Here is an 11,283-nt window from a genome sequence, read left to right on the forward strand (position 1 = left end):
AGTTAATTTTATATATTTCAGCTAGCTTTTCAGCTAGTTTTACCAAACATTATTTTTTATCAGCTAGTTTTCTAGCTATCAGCTAGTTTTTTATTTAACAGCTAGTTTTTCAGCTATCCGCTAGCTTTTCAAGGCCAAAATATAGCCTAGTACTCTTTGGAACCTTCGATGATCCCATTGACAATCTTGATTCTAATTTTCGTATTTATAGCGGGTAAAACTCCATTACGCGTTTAATGGCTATAATTTTTCCAATCACTCCGTTCATGTAGCTTTCTTCCCCCTCGCATCATCATATGGAAATCCTATTCAACCCACAACCCTCGCCAACATGGCCGCATATATTTCACCAAACATAACTCTTCTTGTCCATTCTCAATTTAATTTCCTCCCTGATTCAGCACTCTTCTCTTCCCCCCCTTTCGCCTTTACTTGAAGAATGATAAACTTACAATCTTAAGAGTTAAGCCTGTTAATATGGCGACCCATAAGCTGTTTACCCAAAAATCCTACTTTAATTTCGTGGATGAACCAGTTACAGCTGATTTGGTGCAGAGAACGATGAAGAAAATTTGTAGGTTTCTGTGGGTTTTGCTATGCAATTTCGTTTTGTTTTTGTCTGGGCATTTGATCAAACACCTGGCGAGGTGAGTTTCAAGTTCGGAACTTTTTATACTGTTTTTGCTTTTCGTTCATTTGATTTTGGAATAAATCGGTGGGTTGTTTTGCAGATCACGAACTGATAATGATCACGAGAATAATCTGGATACAACTGTGGTTTTTAATGAGCTAGAAGAACCAACTGCTCGAAGCTCCCGTGGTTCGAACTTTATTGGGTTCGATGAAGACTACAAATCTGAGTTTACTTTCGGGTTTCAGTTTCAGATGAAAGAAGAAGATTTTATGAGCCATAAAGGCGTCACCGAGGCAAAATCACGGAATACAGGGGAAGCTTTCATGGAGAATGAGCTGAAAACGACGACGAACACAAGTAAGTACCAATTCGTGTCTGTTCAAGATTTTAGCGAGTTTGTTGCAGCGCCAGAATCAGCTAGCTTTACTGTTCATGAATCGGTAATGGAAGACGATTTCATCATTAAAGATAAGGGAATAAGTAAAAAAGACTTTAGCGACTTAGAAGTCGAACAAGAGCCTAAAATCAAAGATGAACAGAATGGATGGAATGAAACTTCAAATCTTCCATCAAATGAAAAAGTTGACGATTTCATAGAACCAGAGGTTTCTTCTACTCAAATTCATCAAAGCGCGGATCTTCCAAATCCAGATTCCATCAATTCTGAAGAAAAATCGAAGGAATCTGTTAAATTACATGTGAAAAATCAATTGAATTCGGGTAAAAATGGAGTTTCTGAGCCGGAGAAAGTTAATTGGTTGGGGGATTTTTTCATGAGAAACAATAGTTTTTCTTATGGAGTTCAACTATCTCAAGAACACGAATCTGATTCTCTAGATTCCCATCTGGAATCATATGATTCCAGTAATGAGTTTATCTCAATTAATCCTCAAGATGTTGAAATCATCAATGAAAAAGAGTCAGACAGTTTGAATCCAGAAGAAATTGACGATGATTACATTGAATTCGAACCCAATCTCAAAGATCATGTGAACATACAACAACGGAATCTTGATTCCAACGCCAAACATGAATCAGATGCTTTTATCAAAAAGATGGAATCACAAACTGAAGTCATGAAAACATGGGAATTGGATTTGGAAGAAGAAGATGAAGCTGATGTGTTACTTGAACATCAAGAATTGATTGGTCAGATGAAAATGGAATTAAAGAATGCAAGAACAGGAGGTCTACCCACAATTCTTGAAGAATCTGAAACTCCAAGAATGAAAGAAGATTTAAAACCTTTAAAAATGGATGAGAAACTGGAACACAGAGATTTAATGGCAGAAATTCAGAAGTTCTACAAAAGCTACAATGAAAAAATGCGAAAATTAGATGTCTTGAATTACCAAACATTGCAGGCTATAAGTAAGTTCTCTAATCATATCGCCATTTTTCATCAAGAACATGTTTATAAATATTAAATTCCAATTTTATTTCCAATTTTAACACCAAAATATTATTCTTCTACATTCTAATTATCTCACAAGAACTATTTCTTTCAGGATCCAATACAAAAAGTCATTGGGTTGACAAAGTTTAATTTTTTAAGATTATAACTTTGACCAACTTTTGGTAAACAAAAGAAAACGTGTGCCCAAAAGAAATTTGTTAAAATTTTAATTTTAATATAGTGCAAATTAAAAAAAAAAAAAAAAAACCATTATATTTTGTCTTATTTTGCTGTTTAACAACCAATATTTTATCTTTCCAATCAAACCAAAAAAGTTTCATACACTTTTCCAAACTAATAATTTTGACATAATATAATCGTTTCAAAATGGTTAATTTGAAAAATATCCGAAACTTTTCTGATTTAATTGGAAAAAATAATAAAGTATCAATAGATAAATTGCAAAGCTGACATAAACATATATATAATTTTTTTTTTTTTAATTTGCCATTTAATAAATACATTGATTACAAATTGCTCCTATAGAGGATCTTTGTTTTAAAATTGATTGAGGAGTGGGTCACCATATCTTTTTAAACCATCAATATATATTTGGTAACAACTATCAAGATCCTTATTCTGTAGAAACAAGAATTTTTCACTAAATTGTGATCACTAGTGTGAGGAATATTTTATTGGTCAACAATTATCTTGTGACAATCAAGAAATGCTTTTTACACATATTCCCCACTTGATCTAACTTTTATAAATACCCTTTCATTAGTTTAATGAATATATATGGCTTTTTGTACCCACTAATTATGGCTCTAAAAGTCAAGTCACAAGTGTAACATGAATACTCACTTGTATTGTAAACGGTTTAAAATGAAATTACCCATTTACCCATTTAGTAAACACGACATTTATTGTTGGTGTCATTCATACGAAAAGTTAAAAAGTACATAGTCGGCATGCGTATTACTGTGGAGATGGGTGAAAAGGACTATCTTATCATGAAGAATTCAAAGAAAAAAAAAACCAATCTTTTGTTTGGTGAATTAATGATGCTGAAAAATTAGGTGTACTACGATATAATTTTTTCGAAAAAAAAGAAATTGTATTTTAAACAGTTGGCTTTCAAATTAAATATTTTTTTATGGGTATTGGTGGGGGTGTCTCCATCACATAACATCAAAAGCTGCCCATTACTCGTGTTTCACATAAATCACTTTACATGAGTCACCTTGCATAATCTTTAAAATGAATTTCAACGACAATAATGATGCATAAGAGATGACATGATATGATATGAACTTATCGGATAGAAAAACATTCCAATGGCATTTTCTCAATAATAAGGACAAGGAGGGTATTTTTGTCTTTTGACCATATGAGAGATCCATATGATGAGTAGTAACTAAACTTCGTCTCATTTCATTAGGGTAACACTACTTTTTTTTCTCTCACGTTTTATTTTTTGTGACACTGAGATACTGTATTTTTGTAATGTATACATCTTAAAAAACGTCTCTTCGGTTTATTAGTTTTGGGTAAAACATGTGAATTGTACGTTTGGTTTGGGCCAATTTGTGTGTTCCGTCCTTTTTTTTCTTTCGATTATTTTATAACTCAGAAACATTGAATTTAACAAAAGATAATACAAAAGGATAAAATAGTCATTTTTATAATTTAGTACAGTAATTCAGAGGTTCCAACCGAACAACATATTAAAAATTCAGATCCTGCCAAACAACCTCATAGTGTACCATACTATTTGTTCCATTGATAGTGTACCGGTACTTTTTGACTATTTGTGTCGGATGGTATTTGTATGTTTTTGTGTCAGATGGTACCTGTACCTGTACTTTTTGTTTTATTGACATCAGTAGTGCAAGTACTATTTGACACAAAAGACAGGGTTTTTAGTGACATGTATCGCGACATGAAACATTGTTTTTTGTTTACTACAGATTTTCTACGAATGAAGCATCCGGACCAAATGAACACGGGAGAAAACAACACATCACTCTCAGCCCTCAAATCGGTTCTTTTACCAAGTTTATGGCCATGTAAATTAAGAAGAATATACGCGGACCCCACACTAAAATCCATCACCGAATTAAATAAAGATTTAGAAATTGTGTATGTTGGACAAGCTTGTCTCTCATGGGAGATTCTTCATTGGCAATACAAAAAATCGAAAGAATTACAGTTATATGATCCTCAAGGCTACCGATCTTATAATCAAGTTGCAATTGAGTTTCAACAATTTTATGTTCTTCTTAGAAGGTTTACAGAAGATGAATTGTTTCAAGGGCCTAGAGTTCTTAATTACACCAAACAAAGATGCATCCTTAAAGGCCTTCTTCAAGTTCCAGCCATTAGAGGTAACTTTTAATGTCTTGGAGTTTAATTTTTTTATGTTTTTTTTTTGTTTGGTTGGATTGAATGGAATGAGATAGGTAATGGAATAAGGAAAACAAACAACTTCTTTTCATTCAATGGAATCGGAATCAACCATTCCATTCTTTCGGCGATTCCAAAATACCAAACACTTCCTTAAATCAAGATTGTTTCTTGTTTCTTATTGTAGATGACAATTTAAAAGAAAAGAAGGCAAGAAAAGAAGACAAAGAAGATATAGTTTCAATATCAACAATGGCAACCATGATCAAGGAATCAATGACAGTATTTTGGGAATTTCTTCACACCGATAAAGACACCACCAATTTGTTCTTAACAATAATCCTTCAAGGAACCAAAGCACATCTTCAAGACCCTAATGATTCCACCCTTTTCATGGAAATCAAAACAAATCATCAAAAGGTTTGTATTTGTATATTACATTTTACAATTTACACCTTGTAGGTTTGTACTATGTGCATTTACGTTTGTACATTCTATAAAACGTTTTGTGGGTGTTTTGTAGAAGGAAAGAAGGCTCAAGGACATGCTAAGAACAGGAAATTGCATAGTGAAAAAGTTTCAAAAACATCAAGAAACAATATTGGATCAACATATGTTTGTTTCACAAGTGGAATTGAGATTGGTTTCAAGAGTTTTAAGCTTGCCAAGATTGAGTAGAGATCAATTGCTTTGGTGTCAAAGTAAGTTGAACAATATCAAGTTTGTAGATCGAAAGGTTGAAGTTGAAGATAGTTTGTTTTTGCTTTTTCCATGTTGAAAAATGTAAGTTTTGAGATATATATGAGTAGAGATCCCACTTCTTTATCTATGATCCATGTTTTTTTGTTGAAGGAAGATGAAGAAGTAGTGGATTTAGTAAAAGTTTATGTGAGTAAAAACAGAAATTTTGGTTAAGTTGTTTTGGAGGGTTGAAGGTGTATTTATGTATGCTATATATAATATATAGATTATAAAATCTTTTATTAATGAATCTTTGTTATAAACTTAATGACTATTTTTTATGCAAACATGAGTACGACTTGAATTCAAAAGTTGAATTCTACTCCTTATATGTTTTGAGTTTTGTATTTGTACTTAAACTTTGTTGAATTCGGCCCTATCAAGGTAGAATTAAGTTCAAACTCAAATTATTTAATAAGCGATTATCTTGTTTGTCCATTTGTTTTTTGGGTTATTTATTTTTGGGGCTATTTATATGAACATCTTGGTGTGATTATTTTGATTATGACAAATTTGTTTACACTCTTAATTTATAAAATTCATCACTGTTAGCATTAGCATGCATGCCCATCGGGGTTTTTCTACGCGTATAGGGTTGGGGTCTTTTTACACTTTTTTTAGTTGTTCTAAACTTCTGCATGTTGGACTAGATTCCGGTTTTGACCGAATATTTTTAGACCGGTTCAAACTCAACCATGCTGCCATACTGGGCTTTACTAAACTTATTACTTGCTTTGTAATGTGACTAAGGAGAATTTTGTTTATAAATACCTATGTAATTATCTTTTTTTGTAAGTTTATTAATAAACTAAACAATAATGCATTTTCTTGTAAACTATTTGTAATCTATAGAGAATACTGCAATTTTGGTCCATGTCGATTTATGTTGTTATAGTCTTTTTGGTCTTTTTCAGTAGGTTAATCAAAATAATGTTTTTTTTTTAAATTATAAAACAAAGTAATTTTTTGTTTACAAGTTAAGAATATTAATAAAACAATGCATTGTTTTATTGTTTTTTTGGTAATTTACAATTTTTACTGAGCAATAACTATAACAATTTAAAAAAAAAAGGGGGGGGGGGGGATTAAAGTGGCTAGAAAGATCAATCGATCAAATAGACCATGACATCTCGGGATTGGATCAGTTCGAACCGAGTTTTTTTAAAGCCTGAAAATGTTGTACCAGTGAATCCAAAGTTAAACTACTCCAACTTTTCATCCTCGGACTACATATATATCATATTTAATTGACAAAATTACATAAATGGTACTTGTGGTTGACAAAATCGATCAAATCTAGTCCGTATGACAAATTTTTTGCATAAATGATCCCCGTGGTTTCAAAATCGTGTAAAGACGGTCATTTTGGCTAACGGTGTTAACTTTTTTTAGTTAAATCACATGTGAAATTATCCATTTACCCTTCATGCCATAGGGACCATTTATATAATTTTTTCCCGTCACAAGGACCATTTATGTAATTTTTTCTATTATTTATTATTCTTTTTATTTAATTTAGACAAAATTTCACAAATGGTCCTTTTTATTTTCAGTTTTTCCCTTAAATAGTCCTTATGAATATTTTTTTTGCATGTATAGTCCCTTTTTGGATCAAACCTTGCACGTAATTAGTCCTTATGTTGGATGTATATCTATATGTGTCGTTACCGTGCCTCATGTGCCTTGCACACAAGGGCATTTTCGTCATTTCATCTGGGTCATCTTGTATGTATAGGGTGACAGAGGGGTTAAGTTTCAGACAACAATAATCATTAACCTTCCCTCTCATTGCTCCAAGAAAACTCTTGATCAACCCCTTTTCTTCAAGACATTGTGTCGATTTTCAGCTTATCGGCTCCATAGCAAGTAATTCTAGGGTTTCAACGTATAATGGTGCTCACTCTGTGGAGTTTACGTCCACGATATACTCAACCACCTGGCATATATAAAGAGCATGGTAAGACATGAGCTTATAATGCTAGCGTTGACCAAATGATGTATGTATTTGTTTTCTCTTTCTATTTATAACATCTATTTTTTAAATATTCATTTCAGGTTCTGTAGCATCCCTTTGCACATTCAAGATAAACCATGGGGTTTAGTTCACTAATACACTTATTGGAAGGTCTTACATTGAAGGGCTAGTGGATCACTTTGATTTTGTGGACATGTATGTGTTTTCATTCCACGAGTTAGATGATATGTTGGCAGTTTTAGGGTACAATGATGGAGGTATAATTTTCTAACATTTCATGATCCCATAGACTGACTTTGATAGTGGGTTGTTATCCATTGGAATTTATCAAGAAGCCAATCAGTTGGCAAGGTATGTGCCCGATCACAATGAAATTAATTTGTACATTAAGCATGAGAACAATAGAATAGTCTCATACTTTAAGTCCCTAGTAAAGGTTCGTATTAAGGAAATTGAAGGGGATGCTTCTCCTGAGTTGAATAGGGTTAGAATTAAAAGGAAAAAAATAGTTGATTCATGAAGTAAAAAGTTGGACTTAAATGAGCCAATTGATGCCTCAAAGTTGGTTATTCAATATGGACCTACAGTCAACCACAAAGACTTATTTGCTAATTTTGATCCCTTTTAGGGGGGGTCAGATTGAGGATTACCAAGTACTGGGGGATGTTGATGAAGGGGATGATTACCAAACAATGGGGGATGTAGATGCAAAATAATATATGAATGAGAACATATAGGAATAATATCATGTTATGGAAGAAGATACTCTGAGTGTTTGTAATGTGAGTAAGGGTGGTAGGAGTGAGGATGGTGGGAGTGACGGTAGTAGGACAGATGATAGTGAGGATAATAACTTCATTGTGGACTTAGAAAATCAAGTAAATGAGGTTGATGTTGACATGAGAGATTTTCATATATATGTGGATGAAGATCTTGAGTGGACTCCAAAAACATTCAATAAAGCAAGTGGGAGTCATATTCAGAAGCCCGAGGGTGAAGATTTGGAGGTCATAGACCCATATTCATTTGAATCACGAATTATAGATGGAGGAGAGGATGTTGAGAGATTTAAGTAAGGTAAAACCATGTTCTCAAGGTGAAGTTTATGAACCTACTTTTAAGTTGGGATATAAGTTTAAAACAAAGAAATATGTAAAAGATTATGTCAACAAGCATGCAGTAGATACTAAGAGGGATATATATTTTGAAAAAAATGATATCCAAGTTGAAACTAATCCCATGATTCCAGTTAGGGCACTTCAAGAGGATCTTATCCAAAAATTTGAGATGAACATGTCAAGAATAAGGTACATAGGGCAAAGAAATTGGCTCAAAAGAATGTATTTGGGGATAAGCCAATCATATATTGTTTGGAGTTTATTAGAGAGTATTTGATGAAAATAATTTGCAATGTTCAAAAAGATATTGATAGATGCCATTCTCCACTCACACCTAAATCTACTAGTTTAGTTGAAGAAATAAAAAAACAAGAACATAAGAACACGTTTATTTTCAATGGTGTTGATAAAACTCTGGTGACTGGTCAATGGGGTGATCAATTTATTGTTAATTTGGAGGAAAAAACATTTACTTGTAGGCATTGGAAAATTTCATAAATGTTGTGTTTACATGATATAAGTGCAATATAGGATAAAATTGGACATGGAGAAAAGAATATGCATGAATTGGAAAAAGTGGGTCCGCCCATGTTATTGGCTAGTTACATAGACAGATTTATACAAACACAAAATTGAACCATTAATGGTTGATTAATGTGGCCAAAATCACCACGCCCTACCATTTTGACAGCACTCAAGCATGTGCCTCGGGTAATGTCAGTTTAATTATTATAATTACACTTATTCATTGACATTAACTCATTATATCTACAGTTACAGGTAAGTAGGCCCAAAAAGAAAAGAAAGAGGGCATATGATGAACCTGATAGCCAAGGGAATAAGTTGTTTAAGAAGTGGATGATTGTCACATGTGCAAAGTGCCACAACAAAGGTCACAATTAATCTACTTATAAAGAACAAGGTGACATTACTGGGAAAAAATATGGAGCAAAGTAGAAAGTGGTTGCAAAGCATAAGGGGAAGGTTACGTGAAGTGGTGTGTTTGTGTTCGTGTTAAGTCATTTGTGTTAGGTATTTTGATGTAAAACTTTTCACTATGCTTTGTAGTTGCTTAATGGTTATGTCAACTATAATAATCAGTAGTAACTTTGGCATACTTTTTTTGTATGGTCATGCATGTTGACCTTGAATCATTGTAAACTTAGGTTGACCATGAAATAGTTAAAGGATTTTGAGCATTCTAACACTCCTAAGGTGTACATGCAACCCTAGAAACCTTGGATCTATGTTTTACTAAGATACATGCAAATTTGATTTTCCAAGGTTCTTAACCTAACTAGCATGGCATGGGGAACTTTGAAACATAAAAGCTAATAGGAGAACATATGTAACATCCCAATTTTCAAGTCCAAAAATTTCTTTTAATTAATTGACTCATAAAAACATTCGTAAGAAAATACTGTGAAAACACATCATCTCATAAAACCATGCATCATGTCTGAAAACCCAAGTCATAAAATAATAACATATCAGAGTACAATCCCAGAAAACTCCATGTGGAAATAATGTGTGTAGGATGCGATGCTACGTCGCCGACTCCTTCCCCTTAGACGAAGAGGTACCTGAAACCAAAACCGAAACCGTAAGCACAAAGCTTAGTGAGTTCCCCCATCATACCACATACCATACAATATCATCGGTATCTTTCAACCGGTAATCATCGTCGGTATCTTTCAACCGGTAATCATCATCGGTATCTTTCAACCGGTAGCTGTCATCGGTATCTTTCAACCGGTAATCATCATCGGTATCTTTCAACCGGTAGCTATCATCGGTATCTTTCAACCGGTAACTGGGGACTATTCCACCCCCTACTACTAGCATACAACAACAAGATGTAAGCATACAGTCAGGCATATCCGGGTACTGACCTACCCTTTCGGTCCTAAGGACTGCTGTCAGGGAAACTAATCCCTATTATACACGTAACATGTGACATCCCCATTTTCACGGCCAGAAAAGACCGATTTTGTTTATGCTTGTTTGAAAATCAGAGTAACATTTTAAATAAAAGTGTTGCGGAATTTGTTCCCAAAATAAAATTATGATAAAGACTTATCAAAGCATTTCCGTAGAAATGTATTTCATTAAAAAAACATCGGGATGTCATGTTCGATACAGATCAAAAGCATAAACAGTACAATATAGCCTTACTACATTTATTCATAATCTCTCATCCCAAACATCATATCTATGCTCGTGCGCCACTACCTGTAATACAAGAAACTGAGTGGGTCAGGCTTGGGAGCCTGGTGAGCACATAGGGTTTTCAACCCACAATAAATAAGTTTATTAATTTCATCAATCAACAATAACCCGATTACCCGTTCCCGTTATCCTCACATTACGTCCCTAAAACACCTATCATAAGGGACCTAGACTAAGGATCAATATCGGGATGGACACTACTGCCAAGGGGTCTCCTCAGCAATAAATGTCCTAAAGGCAACCATGAGGGGGATGGAGTACACCGGTGAACACATCGTTCACAAACACCTACAGGTTGCGAGTCTGCTAGCGTTCCACTGGACTGTCTAGAAGAGTCCGTGGTCGTCATCCATACTCCGCTAGATGACAGAATCAATAACAACAACATCGAGGCCTCTCATCATTTTATCACACATTGTCTTATTACATCTACCCATGTTTTACCCCAACATTTTTGTAGATATAAAATACATATACAGTTTAAATTATTTAAAACATGTATAAAAATCTTTCATCAGCATAGGCAGCAAGTATTCAGATAATATGCACACATAGCACGTAATTAATATAAAATACTTCATATCTATGTGTAAGATGAAAGTAACTATGCACTCACCTGATTAGGTGGTGACTCGGTATTTGAACAGCACTTCGTTATCTCAAAACAATTTTTCCTTGACCAAAACCTAGTATTAATACCACTAGAGTTTAGTTTTAACGTTAACCGCGACTAATTAATAGTCTGGCTATTATTATTATTATACAAGCGTTAAATAACACCCAA

The 11,283-nt window shown here is 33.7% G+C and overlaps 1 protein-coding gene across 1 annotated transcript; it reads left to right on the top strand.

Moving 5' to 3' along the window:
- Positions 1 to 226: 226 nt before the first annotated feature.
- Positions 227 to 5,427, top strand: LOC145129378 (uncharacterized). The gene is made up of 5 exons (XM_079064071.1): positions 227 to 647; positions 732 to 2,005; positions 4,001 to 4,417; positions 4,624 to 4,856; positions 4,960 to 5,427. The coding sequence occupies exons 1-5, from the start codon at positions 478 to 480 to the stop codon at positions 5,212 to 5,214; spliced, it is 2,349 nt and encodes a 782-aa protein (XP_078920197.1). The 5' UTR covers positions 227 to 477; the 3' UTR covers positions 5,215 to 5,427.
- Positions 5,428 to 11,283: the final 5,856 nt, after the last annotated feature.

This window comes from Lactuca virosa, chromosome 8 (genome assembly GCF_052849685.1).
Source record: "Lactuca virosa cultivar CGN04683 chromosome 8, Lactuca_virosa_CGN04683_v6, whole genome shotgun sequence".
Taxonomy (NCBI): domain Eukaryota; kingdom Viridiplantae; phylum Streptophyta; class Magnoliopsida; order Asterales; family Asteraceae; genus Lactuca; species Lactuca virosa.

Bases quoted from the DNA above. Each gene is read 5' to 3' on its own strand.
- LOC145129378 (XM_079064071.1), top strand. From the start codon at position 478: ATGGCGACCCATAAGCTGTTTACCCAAAAATCCTACTTTAATTTCGTG. The intron at 2,006-4,000 runs GTAAGTTCTCTA...TGTTTACTACAG, and splicing joins CCAAACATTGCAGGCTATAA to ATTTTCTACGAATGAAGCAT. The intron at 4,418-4,623 runs GTAACTTTTAAT...TTCTTATTGTAG, and splicing joins TCAAGTTCCAGCCATTAGAG to ATGACAATTTAAAAGAAAAG.